At 36.2% G+C, this 22,624-nt stretch overlaps 1 protein-coding gene across 1 annotated transcript; it reads right to left on the bottom strand.

Moving 5' to 3' along the window:
* Positions 1-206: 206 nt before the first annotated feature.
* LOC113645919 (NLR family CARD domain-containing protein 3-like) lies at positions 207-19,990 on the bottom strand. Its single transcript, XM_047803808.1, has 13 exons — positions 19,883-19,990; positions 17,442-17,554; positions 17,100-17,216; positions 15,764-15,880; positions 14,841-14,891; positions 12,845-14,623; positions 9,851-10,045; positions 5,284-5,451; positions 3,662-3,835; positions 2,559-2,732; positions 1,985-2,158; positions 1,378-1,546; positions 207-1,280 (listed from the first exon to the last, which is right to left on the bottom strand). The coding sequence occupies exons 2-12, from the start codon at positions 17,495-17,497 to the stop codon at positions 1,381-1,383; spliced, it is 3,171 nt and encodes a 1,056-aa protein (XP_047659764.1). The 5' UTR covers positions 17,498-17,554; positions 19,883-19,990; the 3' UTR covers positions 207-1,280; positions 1,378-1,380.
* Between the last annotated feature and the right edge of the window lie 2,634 nt (positions 19,991-22,624).

Below are 22,624 nucleotides of genomic sequence, written 5' to 3'. Positions count from 1 at the left end.
ACAAAACAATACAAACTTTTTATTTCAGCCTTCAATAACAGAACATATCATGGTAGAGATTTTCTGTTTTTTAAAAATGGAAAGCAAAATGATTTTGGATGGAAAAAGTACATAATAATATAAGACAATTTGTAAGAACGTAGCATTTATTTTGTGTACCTATTAAAATGTCCCCATTCCAATAAGAACTTAGCAAAAAAGGTCACTGTAAACTGATTTCACTTATAAAAATAAAAAGAATCATGTTTATATAGTTATTTTAAATTGAAAAGAAATACTTTGTACAACATTTTTGTATATTATAGCATATTTTTTAATAGATTTTTTTTTTCAGAAAACTTTATATTAATCTGCAGTCACCCCGCTAAAAGACAAGAATAAAGGGATCTGCTCTTAGAATTACACAAAGGGAAAAAGAACTGTGGCAGATTATGTTTAAGTTAAATTTTCTGTATAAAAATCTCATTAGGTCAGCAGTTTCATACCTGACACCACCTGACACCAACAACCATGCCACATTTAAAGGCATAGAGATCACACTTTTTCTTCATTCTGATGAGAACAATAACTGAAGCTCTTGAAATCTACATAATTATATGCATTAAGCTGCTTGATTATCTGATCAGATAACTGCATGGAAGTGCAGGTATACAGGTGTTTTTAATAAAGTGGATGGTGAATATTACAATACTAAATATGTACTAAAACACAACAAAAAGTCACATAAACCATCAAAACTATATGGATAGAATGATATGGATAGAACGATAAAACTAAAACGATAGGGTCCACTAATTTGACTGGACATGTAGTGTTCCAAGATTACTGATATTTAGTGTAACAACACTGGTCCATTAATCAAAAAAGGTCAAAGTAAATGTGACGTGTAGCGAGACTCGTAGGGGCTTTTTCATATAAACACCTCAGATGGCATTGCAATGAGATGAGAATTTCTTTCTTTTAAATGTCTTGAAACTGTTCCGGGTTATTTTATTTCTCTCTTCCTTTGACTGGGATCAGCTTGAGTTTGTGTGGCTGTTCTAAATAGTTATAGGATTGATTTCTGGGGATTTTTTCCCGGTATCAGAGGTCCTTAAACAGTCAGTGTAGAAAAGACTGTGGTCTGATTTACAGCATTTGGCAGATTCACACTTCTCTCATCCTCTAAGACTATTTAAATCATCATGGCTTGAGTTATGTGTTTAGAAATGTTTTCAACTCCCAGACATGAAAATGCAGGAACACTGTTGTCTTTATCACCAAGAGATGTTCACTGAACGCTGAATATGAAAAAAAAGAAAAAATCTGCATATTAATTCTTTTAATATAAAAAGTCGTTTATTTTTTCAACATTTATGAAAAAAGTTCATTACTCACCCCTCAGAGGTTGTAGTTTGTATCATCCATTAGAGCAGAGAGTTCCTTCTTTCCTGAGATTCCTATTTTATTGTTAGACAGGTCCATGTATCTCAGGTGTGAGGAGTTTGATCTCAGAGCTGAAGTCAGAGCAGCACAACCTTCATCTGAGACACCACATTCACACAACCTGCAGAGAGACAATAACACTCTTCGCTTTCTTGGTCGAAGGAAAGTCAGAGGAGAACTGACTTTCTTCAGGTTCAAAAAAATGTGAACAGACTAACACATCCTGGATCTTCTGAAATGTTTTAGTAGCTTTTACATGCTTCACACCGTTCAACAATGACAGCACAAAAACAGTGAACAGATCTACCTAGAGAAGATCAGACGGTCCATAATCAGACCTAAGACATGGTTGGACTCTAATTGGATTCTAAGTAGTCTAATTAGAAGTTATACTGTTGGTTCAAGGATTTTTTTTCTAAACACCAGATGACGTGTCAATGGTTTATTTAATCATGAAAAAAAAAAAACTATCTATTATTATGACATTAGAGTTATGAGCATTATTTTGTGATGTTGATTAATTATTATATAATAATTTGGCATATAAATATGATCTTACCTCAGTATCTCCATTTTACAGTTAGGATTCTCCAGTACAGCAGAGAGAAACTTCACTCCTGAGTCTCCAATGTTATTGAAGGACAGATTCAGGTATCTTAGGTATGAGGGGTTTGATCTCAGAGCTGAAGTCAGAGCAGCACACCCTTCATCTGATACACCACAATCCCACAACCTGTGACACGATGACACACTCTTTATCAAAATATGTTTTTTAGATCTTTGGTTCAAGTCTTACTTTAAAGCTGATGTGTTTGAAAATGAAACCTTCATTGACAGATTAAACACTATTATAGATTGAAGAATAATTAAAAACAGTCTGCATCCCAGGTGCAGTTGTGATTTGTGATTAGTTGCAATGTTTTGGTACAATTTCTGACACACTACAGACATTTTGCACTGTACCTTCTTACATATGTACATCTGACCCAAAGATTCTGTGACAAATCAACAGTGAAATGTTAAAATATTCTCACTCAGGACATGATGATGAACCTAAATCTTCTGCTCCAGTTTCACTAGTTACTCAAATGTGTCTGAGGAGGAGGTCATGTGACTCCCAGAGATGATCTCACCACAGTATCTCCAGTTTACAGTGAGGATTCTTCAGAACAGCAGACACACACTTCGCTCCTGAGTCTCCTATTTTATTACAGGACAGATTCAGTTCTCTCAGGTGTGACGGGTTCAATCTCAGAGCTGAGGTCAGAGCAGCACAGCCTTCATCTGAGACACCACACTTACACAACCTGTAGACAGACACAATTTCACACTCATATTTTATGTCATGTTGTCTGCCATCTCTTGTCAAGGGGCATCATTTGGAATGGTGGGTTGGACCTTAATTGACAAACAACAATGTTTTGTGATTTTGTTTGTATTGTTATTATCGTTATTATCTGTTAGTTAAAATTACTTTCTATCATAGGCACCACATTTTCAGGTTTCAGACATAGGGTTAGATAGTTTTTTTGAAAGAAGCAATGGAATTTGGGCCCAGGACAGAGACTGTGTTTGTTAAATAAATAACATATTTAACTCTGCTATGGATAAGACTTCATATAACAAATCAGATTTGTTGTGCATGTGAAAAGAAACTGTAGCACCCCTAGAGTTACTAGCTAAAATGAGGTTGCTGTCCTGAGTCTTTTTTAGCTTTATATCTTCAATGATGAATCCTAAACTTAAACTCTTTCCACTGGTAATCACCTATTATACACACACACATATATTAAATTGTATATATACTTTAAGTTACACACATCACCCATTAGGGCAACAAAAAGCAAATAGTAATTTTAAGACAAAGCTGGTTGCTTCTGCTTGGTTGGAATGAAAACCTTCACCCACACCGGCCCTTTCCGTAAAAGATTGGACACCGCTACCCTATGACCTAGCGTATGACTGGTACCTTAATAAAACTTATAAAATAAAATACAGATTATTTTAAATAATTTTTACTAGCATATTTAAAGTCAATCAAATGAGGATATCACATGACCTCATTTCTAGTGACTCTTTTCCAGTGAATTTTAGCTTTTACACCATTAGTTCATGAGCCAACTGTATGTGTTTAAATGAATAAGCTGTTTGTCGATACATGAACTTAGGTTTATATGACAGAGTCATATAGTCTGCTCTTCGGTAAACTATATGACTCTCTGAGAGCTGGTCTTACCTCAGTGCCACCATATTACAGTGAGGATTTTCCAGTACAGAAGAGAGACATTTCACTCCTGAGTCTCCTACATTATTATGGGACAGATTCAGATTTCTCAGGTTTGAGGGGTTTAAACTCAGAGCTGATGTCAAAGCAGCACAGCCTTCATCTGAGACACCACAATAACGCAAACTGCAGAGAGACACAATGACACATTCATCAACAGATTGTATATATAAAATTGTATATATAAATGGCATGTTCAGTTTTGCGCTTTGGTGATTGGTTATGTCTCCTGATTTCTGTATTTTCACTCTGACAAAGACACTACTGTATGTTAAGAGGAGTACTAACTGTAAATCTGTACATTTTCATCAAAGACATCACACTAAGCCTTTTGTAACACAAAACAGAAGTAAGAAACCAAATCATTCATAGATGTATGATAATGAAAATTAAAATAATTGCATCATGAATTGCCCTTTTAGCTTGACCCAGTCTCTGATTTGCACTTAAAACCAAAGATTTCTCGTGAGAATGTTTAATTAAAACAATCAAATATACTCTTTAGTACGCAAAAGAAATGTCTTTTTCATTTCAGAAAAGCATGAAATGCTTTCATTTATATTGTCATCTATAATATATATCGCCCAAAGGTTGTGTTCTTTCTCCTCTGCTTTTCTCCAATTATATACCAACGAAAACAAATTGGGTTCATCAGTTTCTTAAGGTTTATGATGTTAAATTCTAGACAGGTCTGATATTCAGAGCATTTTATGCATTTGAAATAGGATTGACCAAACACATTTGGGAAAACTGGAAGAGTAACAGTTTGTGACATTAGCCATTTTCAGTTTTAATGTTATTTTGTCCTCCTTTCAAAAGCTGTAAATTAGCCCCTTCTAGGTTGTGTTTGTGTTTTTTTTTTTGTTTTTGTTTTTTAAAAGCAATAAGAACCTGAACCACTTTTCCACAATGTACTCATCAATGTTGATTAATTTACTTTCTTTTTGGATAGGAGGTTGGATATTTTTTAAATTTTTTAATCATATCTGTATATTAAAACATACAATAGTCACCATGCATTGTAATTCTGCTCTCATACACACACCTACCAATCATGTTCTCAGCTTCTCAGCTTTGTGTTACTATATGCATTAAATGCATTTGAGTCAGTGGGTTTATACGTAGACATTCATTACTTATAAGAAAATATGGAGTAATCTAAGAACATTTAAGACCTTAGTGAATTAATTATTGAAGAAAACTGCATGGCTTGAATACAGTTTCTTTAGTAATAAAGCTATGCTTTTTAATAATGAACTGCTTTTGTAACAAAGATCTGTTCATAGTAGCTAGATGGAGATGGATTGAACATTCACTGGCAGAACAGACCCACAAAATTATGCTGTAGTTTAAAGCTGCACACCTATACACATTTCTTTAATTGCAGGCCTTTTCAGTTCAGAGGCATTAACAACTTCTTTTCTGAGATCATTTCATTTCACTGGTGCTTAAAGATCATGCAGCACACACATACAGTAAATTCGGACATATCAAAACCTCTGCTTTCATCTAACTATTAGAGAAAGTGTCTTTTTGATAAGTAGGTGGTGACTTTTGAAGAGGAAAGATTTTACCTCAGTTTCTCCAGTTTACAGTCAGGATTCTCCAGTATAGCAGAGAGACTCTTTAGTTCCGAGTCTTGTAAATAATCATAGGCAAATTTCAGTTCTCTCAAGTGTTTAGGGTTTGATCTCAGAGATGGAGTAGCACAGTCTTTATCTGATACACCGTAATCACACAACCTGTGGAGAGAACAACAGATATTTTTTCTTCTTTTGACTCTTTTGACCAATCATAAGAGATTTCCAATTATATATATATATATATATATGTGTGTGTGTGTGTATATGTATGTGTGTATATATATATATATATATATATATATATATATATATATATGTGTGTGTGTGTGTGTGTGTTTATATATATATATATATATATATATATATATATATATATATATATATATATATATAAAATCAACTCTGACCAATACATCACTGATGTGCTTTTGATATTAAGGCCTGATTGAATTTAAATAAAATGAAATAAAATCACTGTTACAACTATGCCATGCACTTCCCCCCCTCCCTCACCAGAGTACTGAGTCCTGAATGGGCTTTCTGCGGCAGTGCGACATTTTGTGCTTTCATGATGTTGCTACTGTCCGGAAAAGCATTGGACTGGGCAGCAGTAGTTGGGGACAATAATCCACAGGTGAGCATCCCTTCACCCACTTTTCTCTGCTCATGAGTGAGTGACTTGGCTGCAGACTATGCTTTAAAATTCTAGCAGAAAAACTAGCAGCACAGAGCAGTTTGGATAATATAGCACTACAAGTAATTTGTTAACTAAATTCCAGGTTACAGGCAGATGTGGCTGCCAAGAAGTATAGCCAGACATTGTCACAGTATATCACCATGGTCATCAGACTGGATAATCATGTTAATCAGCACACAAATCACTCATCCAACCACGCTCCACCCACAAGGAGCTTCTTGAGGTTTACGTCACTAGCCTAGTGGAATCCATGCTGTTGGGAAAAACATGGGTCATAGCTGAGGAACACCAACAATTCTTTCGACTAAGCCTATGCTTCCTTTGCAGACAACTGGTGCATCACCATGTGTCCTGCAGAGAAACCTGTGCTTCGGGAAATAATGGTTAATCTCCCAATATGTCCATACAATCTTCTGCTAATATGCCATGTTACAAAGGCCCACCACATCCTAGCCATGTTACAAAGGCCCACCACATCCTAGCCATGTTACAAAGGCCCACCACATCCTAGCATTGATCAACTGACTTTACAAGGATGTTACAAATATTTGGTGATGCCGTGTTAACCTAGTAAAATGTCCCCTTGGAAGCTAATCCTTGCCAAGGCAAATTATGATATGGGAAATCAAGAACTAGGTCCATTAAAAAAGCACTGAAGGAGTAGAGACATTGTCTTGAGGGGAAATCATGGAGAAGAACCAATGTGCCCAGCTCACCAAAGCCCCACCTCTCAAATGGCCAACTACCAAGCAATATGTGCCCGCTGATCTCTGCTAGATCAGTGGGTCCATGCTTCCCCTAGCTTGGGACACAAAGGCATTAAACAAACGCAAAACACAATCTGATGGCTCTCACCTGCGATAGACAAAATACATTGAGGCCTGTGTTGTGTGTGCCCAGTAAAGAACACACCATCAGTTCCAGCTGAGCGTGAATTTTGTGATGGACTTACCCAGCAGCTATGGATACACCATCATCCCAATGGTTGTAGAAGATTTTTCTAAGGCCTGCAAGATGGTGCATCTGAAAGGTCTCCCCACAGCAATTAAAACACCCAAAACTAGGATCTCCCAGAAAACATTGTTTATAACTGGGGGGTTCAATTCACTTCTCAAGTTCAGTATAAGCCTAACTTCAAGTTACCACCCCAATCCAACGGCTAGGCAGAATGCCTGAACCAGGTACTAGCAAGTGTAGTGGAAATTTTTACTTTAGAGAAGAACACATGAATCTGTCCTTCTAGGCTTCTGTATTTCCCATGGCTGGTAGTTATTGTGACTAGAGATTTCAGTTGTTTCTTCCTAAAACTGCCTTTAATCAGACCTTTCCCATGAGACCTTTTTTGTTCCCGTGGGATTAGTTTGGTCAGAAGATGAGCAGGCGATGCTTCTAAGCCAATGGTGGATGATGTTTTGGTTTTGCATTTCCTGTTTCATTTTATCCCTGTCTATAAAATGCTGATGTTATCAATAATTCAGGTCCTTCCTCTCTGATTTTACACGTAGAGTATTGGGTCCTTCTGCAAAGCTGAACGCAATAAACCGCGAAACCTTTATACTCTTGCCCGTGCCTATTGGTATGATATTTTTATGCTTTCATTCTCTCGAACCTCAAAACTTCCACAACACAAGGTACCTGTGCACCTACTGGAGCCAAGTACAACACCGGTGGAGCATTTACCTCCCGTAGACTGGATATCCCCAAAATTTATTGACACTGTTGACCCCCGCCCTCACGTCCGTTCACTCCCCGTGTCCTCAGTTACCAGACACCACTGTTTCCATGGTCTGGCGAGCCCTTCATCATCCCACTGGTCGATGGATGTTTCCAGAGGAGCAAAAAGTTATGGAATGTGCTTATACTTCATACTTCAGATTATGTTCATCAGATTTGTATGCCATGTTGTTTGCTCTCTTTGTTATCAGAGAACACAGTCCTCACTGCGAGGCCCCAAACACCAGCTAACAGCATGAGACTCCGAGGGCATACTGAACATACCACTCACCGAGTCATCAGCAGAGGCGCACATGTCTCTGAGGAAAAAGAACCCACATAAGGCAGCCAGCCAAGATAACATCCCATGGTGGGCATTCAGGATTCGACAGAACATGCTGACATGTTCACATCTATAATATGTCCCTCGTTTAGGCCTTGGTGCCCGCCTGCTCCAAGTCCACCACCATCATACCTTTCCCGAAGAAGAACACTTACCCTAATCGTGATGAAGTGTTGTGAATGGATAGTCATGTCCCACATAAAATTGAACATTCTCTCCACCTTGGATCCACTTCAGTTTGCAAAACCGGTACACTGAAAATGCTGTCACTGCTGCCATCAACACAGTCCTCACACATTTGTAGGGTAAGGTGTGAGAATGCTATTCATTGACTACAGCTTAGCATTCAACACTGTAATTCCACACAGGCTCTCTAAAAAGCTCCTCACCCTTGGACTGACAGACAGACCCCAGTTAGTCAGAGTAGGAAACCGGACACCATGCATCAGGACTGTGAGCACAGAAACCCACCACGGATGTGTCCTGAGGCCACTGCTGTACACCCCTTCACCTATGACTGCATGGCCTCCCAAACCAACACCAAGATTTTAATGATTGCATACGATACCACAGCCATAGGACTCATTACCAAGCAGGTCTGATGTCAGGAAAATAATCTCTCCTTACAGTAAATGCCAATAAGATGATTATTGATCCTAGAAGAAGGAGGAAGGAGCAACACACCCCAATCTACATCGATAAAACAGAGGTAGAGATGGTGAAAACCTTCAAATTCCTTGAAACCTACATCAGTGAGGACTTCACCTGGTATCACAATACTCAGCAGCTCCTGAGAAGATCCCAGCAATGACTTTACTTCTTAAGAAGGCTGAGGAAAATGACATATCAACCGAGATCCTGAGCAACTCCTACAGAAAGTGTGATCACCAACACAGTGGAGAGGCAGGCTCAGCAGCTAGAGGCAAATAAAGATAGGAATGTTTTGGATGGAATAAACGTCTCCCTCTGCTTTTTTTTCCCCAGATTCATGCAGATTAATGACTCTTCTGCTGCCTACTGAGCCAGTGCCATGCTCCAGGTAAAAGCCCCTCTCTCTCTTCACCACTGCTGGCTGGACTCTCAGGCCTGTCCTTCACATCTAGAGCTTCCAAAGTCTACTGAATCTCCTTTTTTTCAGGTTGCACACTCAATAAATTATACTGTGTTTCATTTACTTAGTAACCCGGTCTCTGTACTGTTCTTTCATGTTCCACTTCCCACTGGGCCCTACAAATATTACTCAATGCAGCTTCTTAAAGCAGCAGCTCCTAGAGTGAGATCTGATGTTTATGAATAATGGAAACATTATTATGCCACTGTTTTGGGTTTACCAGATATCCAAATGCCCACTTTGCCCAATTCACTGCTGCTGTTGTTATTTAGAATGATTGATATTTAGTATACAAAAGTTTGAGTGGTGTAAAAGTATAGCTAGATTTTAATAAAGTATTTAATTTCTTTTTATCTTTATCTTATATACAAATGTACAAATACAAATGCCCTGCGATGGGTTGGCACTCCGTCCAGGGTGTATCCTGCCTTGATGCCCGATGACGCCTGAGATAGGCACAGGCTCCCCGTGACCCGAGAAGTTCGGATAAAGCGGTAGAAAATGAATGAATTATATACAAATGTATCAAAATATTTATTTATTGAATTAATAAATAATTCTGGAGAGAAATTATCATCATTTATTGATGAATGATGGCCTGTTGAACTGAAACAGAAAATTTATTTGAAAACCAACACTGTATACAACCGCTGCTCTTTGTGAGTTTATATGACTCTCAGAGAGATGATCTTACCTCACTTTCTCCAGGTTATAGTGAAGATTCTCCAGGATAGCAGAGAGACAATTTACTTCTGAGTCTCTTAGATCAATCCCAGTCAGATCTAGTCTTTTCACAGTCAGATGTATTTCTGTCACACGTGAGGATTCTGAATTGAGCGCTGAGAACACAGCCGACCAACTTTTCACTCCAAGTGAATCACACGTGATACTAAAAGCAATAAAATAATACATAATAAACAAACACTAGTGTAGATTATAAAAAGACACTTCACTGTACATTCTTATTTTAATAAATGATAAAAGTGTAAGCATCAGTTAGCAATATACTTGGTGTGAAACTGGATCCTGTCCCTGACTATGAATACAACTCAAACAGTACATATCTTGCAGGTTATAATGATATCCAAGTGGCTAATGAATTTTCAGAGTAAAATCATTTAGTTTCTTTTACCTTACACTTTCCCTGTGGTGGATATGGCATTGTTGCCATGTTATTGTTGCCACAATATTGTTATTTTTAGATACTATATTTAGATTTCTTTACTATTTAGATATTTTTTAGTTATTATTTATTTTATATAATTGACTGAGTGATGACTGAATGGTTTCCTTAATATCATTAACTGAAAAATCCATAAAACAATAAGGCCCTTAGGTTAGGTATTATAGTACAATATACAGTGGGGCCCATTACTAGTGAAAATGCTCCTATTTAGATTTTTTTCTAATTGAATACAACAATTTTCATTAGAAATAATATTAGTGAATATAATTAGATTATGGCTGGATATTGCAGTAGTAATTGCAGTGTGCAGCAAGGTATGAAAAGCCAAGACACCAGCTAACATCTATCAGTTATTTCTTGAATACCAGGAAAACCCTATCCTAATTTTGTGTCTTGGAGGTAGTGCTCACTGGTTATAGTCAGAGAAGCTGGATAGCTAGCTAAAATAACTAGCTGACTACAGCTAATAATCAGTCATTCAGCTTTGTATGTACTTTATTGTATGGAAAAAATATTATGGGGATGAGGAATTTTTGAGTTACTTGTGGGTGTAAAGAATAAGCCTAGAAAGCAGACGGGGAAGTTCTCGTAATGCCTGGGATGAGAGTGGTGTAAGGAGACATTTGACGGGATGAATATAAGAAAATAACATAATTAATACACATAGATTAATCCATTTCTCCATTACTCTTCTCTCTATACACCAACAATTGCATTTTAAAGAATCCCTCTGTCAAGCTTTTGAAGATTGCAGATGACACCACAGTCATTGGCCTCATCCAGGACGGTGATGAATTGGCTTACAGAAGAGAGGATGAACAGTTGGCTGCCTGGGGTAGTCAAAACAACTTGAACTTAATACATTAATAAATGTGGAGATGATCGTGGATTTCAGGAAAACCCAAATCTGGATGTGTGGTCTCCTGCCATTTTATGACGTTTTGCAGAATCCCCAGCAGGTAGCCGTGGTCTTGTAGTTCTATGCTTAGCCTACCATGTACCCCCTTGCCTTGCCTCTGCCTAGGATGCACTGTTGTTGTCCATCCTGCTCACACAAGATTCCATGTGTAGTAGAATATCACAGTCCAATAGGCGATATTTAAGTTCGGGGGGGAATTTTGCCAATGTCCAGAAGTTCTTTCCAACTGTAACTTACTCTCACATTTATGAACCATGCATTCAAAAAAAACATTAATTCACACAACATTATTAAGGTGGTTGTGGGAGAACATTTAAGTAAACATTTAAGCCGCAGTGGTAATAGTGTAGGCTGGGCATTGAATTGGTTCAGTAAAAAAAGAAAAAACAAAATTATGAATTCTGCTTACACAGATGCTTATTGGATTAATATAGACCTTATAGTGTGTACGTATTGTTTTAGAATATAGTATTGCCTCAGTAACTGTAGCACTGTTACAAGTTAGAAGTTATAGACATTTTACAGAATGATTAGTGTCGTCAATATGTCTCGTCAATGTTGTAACAGGTGCTATATTTGTGGCGAGTATACACCTGTTCATCAGAGATGCTAATTGACTGTTCTTGTGAAGAAAGAATTATCTATACTCCAAGTGATGATCAAGACAAGGAATGGGTGTCTTGCATTTGTTGAGTGACATGTGCTGTCTGTCTGAGAGCTCGGATCAGATGCACTCAAAAGACAAAGTATGGTGAGAACAGAAAGACCATGTGCTGGACTGTTACCTTTGTTAGATCAATGAGTCTGGTTTCTCTGGCAAAAAAAGAGGTCAATTGAATATGCTAATAGATAAGATGTCACTCAAGATTCAATTCCTCCACTTACACTTGGACTTCTCACATTACGTTATTGCCAATAAACAGTTAACTGTCTATTTCTCAGAGTTTCTACATGATGCAGCAAAACCAAAACTATATTTGTGCATACACAACAGGCATCTGTCACAATCAGCAAAAACCTTTCAGAAAGCAAAAAATTGTTGTGCAGTGAAGTTTGTGATCATTTTATTTCTTCCCTGAGCCTGTGATTTCATCCTGGGTGTATGCTTCTCCTTCCTAATCTGTGTGTTGTATCTCTCTCTCTCTCTCTCTCTCTCTCTCTGTATGTGTGTGTGTGTGTGTGTGTGTGTGTGTGTGTGTGTGTGTGTGTGTGTGTGTGCGCAAAATCCTCATTATAAAGGTCGGTACAACAAAAGAAAAGTTGTAATAATAAAAACAAATAAATGAATAAATAATAATACTAATACCAATACTACTACTACTACTACTACTACTAATAATAATAATAATACAATTTTAATAAGGCTTGTGGGATGATGATTTTGCATTACTGCATTTGATTGATTGATTGTACATGCAATTGATTAATTAATTACATTTTTACTTAATTAATTATCTGTATTCACTCCAACCTGTACCACCTTAAGTGTCAAACATCTAAACAAACATAATTGTCAGTATTTTGAGTTACTATCTGTCTAACACAGTATGTGTTATATATATAAACTGTATATATTTACTTACATTGCTTTTCTGGATGCGGCGATCGCAGGCATCACCTTCAGAAGAACAGCTTCTGTGATCTTATCTGTACTGATATATTTACTCAAGTCAAACTCTTCTAGCTCCTGTGCTGATGTCAGTAACACAAACACCAGAGCAGACCACTGTGAAGAAGAGAGTTCAATTTGTTTTCCAGACTTCAGGTAGTGTTGGATTTCCTCCACTAGAGAATTATCACCCAGTTCATTTAGACAGTGGAACAGATTGATGGATTTCTCTGTAGGAAGATCTTCACTGATCTTCTTTTTAATGTACTTAACTGTTTCCTCTGTGCTTGTGGAGCTACATTCTAGCTGTGTCACTAAAACATGTATGAGTTTCTGATTGGACTTCAGTGAGAGACCCAGAAGAAAGCGAAGGAAAAGATCCAGTTGTCCAGTCTGACTTTCTAAAGCCTGATCTACAGCACTCTTGTGTAAATGTGAGATTATATTTTCTTTTATCTCCTGTTCAGAGAGCTGATTCTGTTTAAGAACATTCCTATTTTCCATCATGAATGTTAGGTGCACATACAGAGCTGCGAGGTGCTCATGAACACTCAGATGTACAAAGCAGTACACTTTACTCTGATGAAGCCCAAACTCTTCTCTGAAGATCTGAGTACACACACCTGAGTACACTGCTGCTTCTGTCACATCAATGCCACACTCTCTCAGGTCTTCTTCATAGAAGATCAGGTTCCCTTTCATAAGCTGATGAAAAGCCAGTTTTCCCAGTTTAAGAAGCATTTTATTACTACTGTCCTTCTTTGAGTATTTGCCTCTTATGAACTTTGTCTGAATGATGAGGAAGTGTGTATACATCTGAGTCAGAGTCTTGGGGATCTCTCCACTATCTCCTTTACCCAACATTCTCTCTAGAACAGTGGCTGAAATCCAGCAGAATACAGGGATGTGGCACATGATGTAGAGGCTTCTTAATGACTTCAGGTGTGTGAGGATGTTATTGGCCAGGCTCTGATCACTGATCCTCTTCCTGAAGTACTCCTCCTTCTGTGGGTCACTGAACCCTCGTACCTCTGTGACACGATGCACATAGTCAGAGGGGATTTGATCAGCTGCTGCAGATCTGGAGGTGATCCAGATGAGAGCAGAGGGAAGCAGATTCCCTCTGATCAGGTTTATCAGCAGCACAGGCACTGATGCTGATTCAGTTACATCACACACTTTCACTGTGTTCTGGAAATCTAGAGGAAAACGACACTCATCCAATCCATCAAAAATAAAAAGAACTTTAACTAAACTTGATACTTGAGTTTCTTTGGTTTCCTTAAAAAAGAAATGAAGGAGCTCCATCATACTCCGTTTCTGGTCCTTCATCAAATTCAGCTCTCTGAAAGGAAGTGGAAATATGAAGTGAATGTCCTGATTTGCTTCCCCTTCAGCCCAGTCCAGAATGAACTTCTGCACAGAGACTGTTTTCCCAATGCCAGCGACTCCCTTCGTCAGCACAGTTCTGATGGATTCATCTTGTTCAGATAAAGGCTTAAATATGTCATTGCATTTGATTGGTGTGTCCTCTGTTGTTCTCCTGAATGCTGCCTCAATCTGTCTCACCTCATGTTCATTATTAACTTCTCCACTGTCTCCCTCTGTGATGTAGAGCTCTGTGTAGATCTCACACAGGAGTGTTTGGGTTCCCGGGTTTATCATCACTCCAATCAAACACTGAAACTTCTTCATTAGATTTAATTTGAACTTTTTCTGGAATTCATTTACAGCCACAGATTCTGGGCCATGCCTGTGATATGGTGAGAGTAGAAAGAAGTGGTAAGACATGGGGTCTCTATTATTATTGACTGGTTACCACAGTAGTTCTTTATGATGTTCTCACTATGTGTTTGCTTTATTCTACTGTGTGTTTTCTATAACCTAATCACTCTGTTGTTATTACTAGTAGAGAGATTTATCATTCCAGCCTGTCAGTGTCACAGTCATGCTGTTGGATTTTATCTTACCCTGTATCTGTGATGTTGTTTTCTATTATAATGCCTGCCTTCTGTTCAACACTGTGAATAAAAGTTGTAGTTAATAAAGACGTTAACTTTCATCACTAAAACATTTTAAAGAAATGTTGCCAAATGGCAAAAAAAATCCCCATCAGCAGAATAAGGAAAGGATTCTTAAGGAAACCCACATGAACGAGGTGAGAATATATGAAACTGCATAGACAGCTACAGAGGACCTTGCTTTGAGGTGGCAATAAACATTCCTGTCAGCCTGCAGATACTTTATTATTTTCTTTGATATTTTTTATCCATTCAATAGTTCTTTCTGTCTTGTGTCAAGGAAAATGAGGATCTGTACTATTGCTAATGATTAAAGTATTACGTACAATATAATGGCAATTCCATGATTTTTGATAAACAGTAGTTGCCTGTATCCATACAGTATGTTACTCATTTTTAACACAGACAGGAATCATCCCACCAAATATTCTGCATAGCCATCTTCTGTTGGCTTAGAAATGTGTCTGGTTTGATAATACATACAACATTTAGGTTCTGTTTCTGCATTTAATATTAACCAAGGTCCCACTTTATGTTTTTTTTTCACCATGATATCACACCACTATTAAAATGGTGCTGTTTTCCATTATTTAATCTTTTTTCATTAGTATCACTCACTCAGGGGTTTGGATTGCTCAATCACAGTAGAGATTAATGGGTAATATAATAATGTGATGCATCCTTGGAATAGTCTAGAGTCCAGGGGAAAACAGGAAACTGACATACAGTAAAATTAGTAATTATGATAAAATAAAAATAATTAAAAAAAAAGATCTGTGCAACAGAATACTACATACCATAATAAATAATATATTAAATTCTAAGTTTATTGTAGAATTTCCCTTTACGTGTGACTAACAAGGAGATGTTACCTGTGCAGAGGTGAAGGCTCTCCATGATTGAATAAAAGAGGAGCATTCATAGACCTATCACTCTTCATGGAGATACAGCTGGGTGTTGGTGATTCTGATCTCTTTCCCTGGAGATTACTGCACAACATTATAGAGAGTCCTTTAGTGATTTATATACAGACTTTACAGTTTATAACTTTTTAAACTGTTATAAAAATATATATTATATTATATTTAGTACTGACCAATACCAATTAATGACTATTAACTATTTACCTATTTATTTATCTTTACATATGAGAAACTTGAGTTAATAAGTTTACAGAGTGAAATTCAAACATACATGTCTGACCCTGAATAAACAGAATAAGAACTGCACCGGAGAGAAGAGTCAAAGGAGGAAGAACAAATGTTGGTCTTTCACAATTACACTAACCCAAATCAATGAAGTTATAAACAACATAATTAGCTATCAAAATGTTGGCTAAATTACATGATTATTTGCCTTTGTGTTAAACTTACTACAAATTCCAAGTATTTGCTACAGGACATGAACTAGTTCTCCAAGTTCTTCTAGCTCAGATCAGCTCCTTTTTCTGTATACAAGGTATGGATCTTCTGTGAACTATATTTTTCAACAATGGTGTAGAAACTACTTCAGTGATTGTATACAAAAAAGTGATTTCTAACCTGATAAGAAAGAAACATGAATCATATCAAAGACAGAAGAATCTATCAAGTTTATGTATTGGATTTGGATTCGGATGGTCGTTAGCCGAAAAGTGACGTGAAGTGACGTACGGCTAAGTTTGGTGAGCCATACTCAGAATTTGTTCTCTGCATTTGACCCATCCAAAGTGCACACACACAGCAGTGAACACACACACACCGTGAACACACACCCAGAGCAGTGGGCAGCCATTTATGCTGAGGCGCCCGGGGAGCAGTTGGGGGGTTTGGTGCCTTGCTCAAGGGCAACTCAGTCGTGGCCGGCCCGAGACTCGAACCCACAACCCTTGGGTTACGAATCAGACTCTCTAACCATTAGGCCACGACTGCCCCCAAAAAGTTATCTTCTGTTGACTTTGAAACATGTCAAGTTCTATAGTTTGTACAATGTGACATTTTATTAAAAAAATCTGACTTAAGTATCATTTTAATCTTTGTATTTTAGTGTGAGTAAGAAAAATTAGTCTTAGGCAATTGGAGGTTTTTGGTTTTAGGTTACTTGCTAGTTGAACCTACATGGGAAGAATTGCCTATGGCAATACCATGATACATAAAATATTAAATTCTAAGTTTATGCTGAAATTTCCCTGTGACTTTAGCAGTGACATCAACAGTGAGGAGATGCTACCTGTGCAGAGGTGAAGGCTCTCCATGATTGAATAAAAGCGGAGCATTTATAGACCTATCACTCTTCATGGAGATACAGCTGGGTGTTGGTGATTCTGACCTCTTTTCCTGGCGATTACTGCACAACATTATAGAGAGACAATACTGATTTACATAAACTGATTTTACAGTTTTAAATATACTTGTTAATTTAATAAGGACTAATTTTACTTTACAATTATCATAATCTAACATTATTTATTTAAAGTTGTTAATGTATGTACAGGTTTTTTCCCATACATATTCAATAAATCATTTAGAAATTAATATTTAATGACTAAAATACAAAGACATAGAAGATTACCAGTTTTTTGAAAGCAGGGACATATTGTCTGTGTCAAGATCAGGATTCTCCATCATTAAATATTAGTAAATTATGCACACACACAATCTCTTCTGCTGGAATGGATTACACTTCTAAAAAAACACAAAAACAACCGTTCAGTTAAACTTTCACATCTTTTTTCCTAAAACAAAATGTTGCAGCTTTAGTAAAAGTCCTGTCTTTACACTATTGAGTACCAGCCTGTACATTATGACTGACCTTTTAAATTCTCATCACCATCATCTTTCATCTATTTAGTTAGTTCATATGACAAAATGCAACTTTATGTTATTTATTTACTTTGCAGTGATAGCGCATTGTCGAAACAGAAGAAGTTATAATGGACCAGTTCTGCCATAAGACCAAGGCTTCAGAATAACTTCATCATCTGGTAAATGGTTTGGTAAAAATAGGGTAAAAATCTCTTTTTGGACACATTTCTAATAATAATGTTGTATGTTTTATACATTTAGACTAAATTTTCTTTCAGCTTTTCTGTCAGTTTTGGCTTTCATGATTAGGCTAGAAATGTTCGCTCATATCAAGGCAAGTCAAGTCACTTTTATTGTCACATCACCACAGCACATGTGCTTTGGTGAGTAAAATTCTTGGGAGCGAACTCCAGAAATCGCAGAACAATTAACATACAGTACAATAATTAAACAGAAATTAAGAACAGTTTACATATGGGTGAAAATGTGCAAAATGCTCATTACCAGGTGAAATGCGCAATATGCTCGTACATAGTCAGTACACACAGTGTACAATTTGACATATTTACAATGCACTACACATTATATACGATATGTACACACACACACACACACACACACACACACACATTATATATATATATATGTGTGTGTGTGTGTGTGTGTGTGTCTGGTTTGATTATACATATGACATTTAAGTTCTATATATATGTGTGTGTGTGTGTGTGTGTGTGTGTGTCTGGTTTGATTATACATATGACATTTAAGTTCTATATATATATGTGTGTGTGTGTGTGTGTGTGTGTGTATAAGTATAAATATAAATATATATGTAGTATGTTAAGGTGCAACAGACTGTACAGATACAGAAATGTTAGTTGCATGTCATTAGTTGCATGTTAATCTGAATGAGAGATGACAGAGGCATAACTGTTTAAGTAGTGAATTGGTATTGACTATTCCCTGAATAAGTGTGTTTAAGCGAGGTTATTGTAGCCATGTAGAAAATAGGAGTGTGCAACTATTATACTATATAATTATTATAATTAGTTATATATTGAGTATATTATATTAACTATGGAGCAAACTTCCTCCAAGCCAGGAAAAGGGATCAGATCATTTAGTATGTTAGAAATCTGCAACAATTTGTGCATTCTATATGCTACAAAATGTATTAAAAATGCACCAGAGCTTGTATTTACATTTTTCACTTACAGCATTTGTCAGACATGCTTACGAAAAGCTTACAGAAGTGAACAAATCCATCCTTATTGAAATGGAAATGCTACATACAGTAAAAACATTTTTACTGAATTGTATTCCGCATATGCTTATCTTAAATACTGTATATTGCATAGATTCTACAAATTCCACTTTCAGTTACATGGAAAATAATCAAATAAAAAAATATATTAAAAAAAAGCGCTTGAAAGATAACTTAAACTAGATAACACGGTATTGCATTCTGTGCAACTGTGAAGTTCTTACCAATGCTCATTCTAATTAAGTTAGAATTATATACTTATACTAATATAGCAGTACAAGAAATTAAACTTATAAAGAAATAAATAAAAATATTGTAATCAAAAGAAGTGTAGTATTTTAAATGGTCAGTTTTCTGTTCTGGATGGCTAACACAAAGTTTTGGACTGTAAAGTTTGTTCTGGAGCTTGGACCACAATCTTCCAATTAACAAGCCAGAGCATTAAACTCTTAAGCTACTGTTGTTCTGGTAACAAATCATTAAACTAAACTACATTGAAATTTTATTTGATTTTATAGCAATCAAAAGCAGAAAAAGGAACTTAAAACTGTAAAAGCATCAAGGGGCTGCTCCTGTGTCTGACACAATACTTCACCATAAAATATAACTAATAAATAAAATCCCACATTCATGAGTTCACAAGTGTGTTGTTATTGTCCAGGATTGAGTTCTGTTATAACATTTTCTCATGCATAAAGTCATTGTCATAAAGTTTTCTCCTGCCTTCCCCAATAATTACAGCATTCCAGTTCTGCTGACTGATTTAACTCCATTAAACACTTGTTTACAGTCTATAGATATTTACCAAAAACCTGTTTAACAGGTAAGGCTGTACCTGTACCTCACGAGACTAAGATTTCTAACATCTAATTTTACAGTTTTATATACATTATAAATTTGGATTCTTCATATATAAAGTCATTTATAATAACAAAATATCTCACCTTTAGTCAAGAGTCCTTGTGTGATATTAATATCACAGTTTCTGCCTTAAAGATGTTTAACTTTTCACACCGCTTCACAAAGTAGAGTCAATGCTGAGGGAGAAATACTTTCACTTTTGATTCTTTACAGATGGGGGGCTGGCACCAGAGAATTTTGAACGCAGGTGATGAAGGCACACCAGTTTATTTACAGGTGGAGCTGAGCCATTACAAATAATATTTGTAATAGGGCTTACATTTTTAATCTTTTTATTTTTTATTTTCAGAAATTAAAGAAGCACTCAGATTACAAAATGAAATGATTTCACATAGATTAATTGAACACTTTAGAATTTCAGTCAATACAAAATACCTATAGCACTGGGGTTATATTTACCAGATACTACTTAATAATAGTTACCAGTTACTATCAAATAAGTTACTATAACATAATTAAACAATCTTCCAACAATTTTGCATATATACATAAAAACACCTATAACACCAGGTAGTTACCAAATGACACCACTTATGATTTGAAGTCTCAGGGCAATTCACGGTTGTTGTGGTTGATGGCAAATTTACCAATGATGCGTTCAGCATCCAGGGCCTTCACTCTTTGAGTACTGTATTTATAGGGCTGAGGTATGTTTATATTCTCACTGTATATTATGTTAAATATACTACCAGCTTATACAATTGGAATTGCATACAAGAACAAGTACATCGAAGCAAGCACAGAATTAAGAAACCAGTAAGGATGATTGTGATTATTATTGCAATATGGTATCATACTATAGCCAGGATTCAAGACAGTATGTTGGGTTTTCATCTTCTCTTTCCTTTCTCATACATCACTATTTACAAGAGGCATCTATATGATTCTATTTAGTTGTGGGCTTATAGCTAGTCATTACAATTTTTACAGGGAATTTTCAGGATATTTTTAAATGCAAAGCACCTGGTAAAACACACTGCAAAGCTTGTGAAACAAATGGGTGATTTGTTGAAATGGGTGGATTCTGAATAAAGAAGATTTGGATAAGAAAAGGTAATACTGATAGTAATTCAGGTCAATTACGTATTGTCTCTGACTAATAATGTCAGGACTCAGCCCGGACTTTGGCCATGTGCATTTGTGTCACATGTCTGACCCGCCCTTGTCTCTATCTGCCCGCTTCTGCACACCCGTCCCTCATGCGTTTGATTGTCTTGTCTATTTAGTTGAGCCGTGTTGCACGGAATCCTTTGTTTTGTTCTGTTATTGTCATCCGGTCTCTAGTCTGTGTCTATGTTTTGTGTTCATTTTTTTGTTAATAAATCCTGTTTTCTTTTAGCTATCCTGCATATGGGTCCGTTTTTAATTCCCCTGCCGGTGAGAAATAAAGACAACAATAATTCTAGTTTTCGACCCATTTTATGAAAATTATTATTTTGAAACAAGCTATTTTTCCAGACTTGTGTACATTTACACTGTATTACAAACACATATGGGTAGTTGACAAATGACCAAGAAAAAGTACTCTGTTTGGAAAGCATAACTTTTTAAGAAAAAATACATATAAATACATATATATTTGTGGAGTATGAAAACTGCAGTTTCAGAAAATAGTACTGGTCACTCATTTTGTCAATGACTTCACATATTTTTTTCACTTTTTCACTCAACAATACTGTAAATGTAATTAAAACATTATTTTCTTAAAGTGATATTTATTTTACATGAAAGTACTAATTAGAATCATTTTCACCATGAATAGATGAATGGTGTCACACCAAAAAACAAAAAAACTTAACTTCAGTGGTCTTAAAACATAGTTAAATATTTAAACAATTCTGAGAGAAATACTTACCATGTGCACTTCTCATGGCCTTCATAGGGGTCTTCAGTCACATGACCTTGAGTGGGGTCTTTCAATTAAATGTAGTTGTCCATGATATTGCCCAAATTAAAATTAGGTTTTTGCATAACACCAAAGGACATTTTTTTCTGTGACAAACTTTATGAAATTCCTACACTTTTAGAAATGTATGTATATGAAAAGTGATGGCCACTTAGTGAAATAGACATTTGCACAATTATTCCAGGAGTGTTCATTAAGATTTTTAACATTATTTTCTTTATTTATAAAATGTAATATTTATGAAATAATGTTGTCTACCGTCACACCATAGGACAATTTTGAGATTTGGCTCAAATTTCTAAAAAAACTAACAATAACTTGGGTATTAAAACAACAAATTCATATAAAACAAGAAAATGTTTAACCATTTACAGTATTCTAAGTTATGAAAATGTGAAATAAATTGTTTTATCTTCTGTGACAGTGAAAAATCCATGTCACGTCAACTACCCATATACAGTATTTGGTAGAAGCACCCAGATAGACTGATATAAAAAAGTCTTTGAAACTTTTGAAATCAATGAATACGTCTAAACCAGTTACCATGATTCTAAATCTCTGTTGGGAGAAAATAAAGCACAAACCTTTTTAGGTAAACAAACACAGAAAATAAACATTTCAGGAAGGTGAAGGTGTTTGTTTGAAAATAGCCAGTGACTCAGCCAATGAAAACGAGTTGTGCAGCTGGATTTTGGATCATTTCCAGAGGCCAAATTACACACAGAGGTAAAGCTGCAAGCAGAGAGTTGCAGTAGTCGATCTCAAAGTGACAAGAGAGAGCACCTGATCAAGCACCTGACTTACCTGTGTGGAAACATTTGTCATGTTGTAAATGATAAACCGTCATGAACATGTCAAA

The sequence above is a fragment of the Tachysurus fulvidraco genome, chromosome 19 (assembly GCF_022655615.1).
Source record: "Tachysurus fulvidraco isolate hzauxx_2018 chromosome 19, HZAU_PFXX_2.0, whole genome shotgun sequence".
Taxonomy (NCBI): Eukaryota; Metazoa; Chordata; class Actinopteri; order Siluriformes; family Bagridae; genus Tachysurus; species Tachysurus fulvidraco.
Note: the sequence above shows the minus strand (reverse complement) of the source record. Positions and strands in the feature narration are given on the sequence as shown.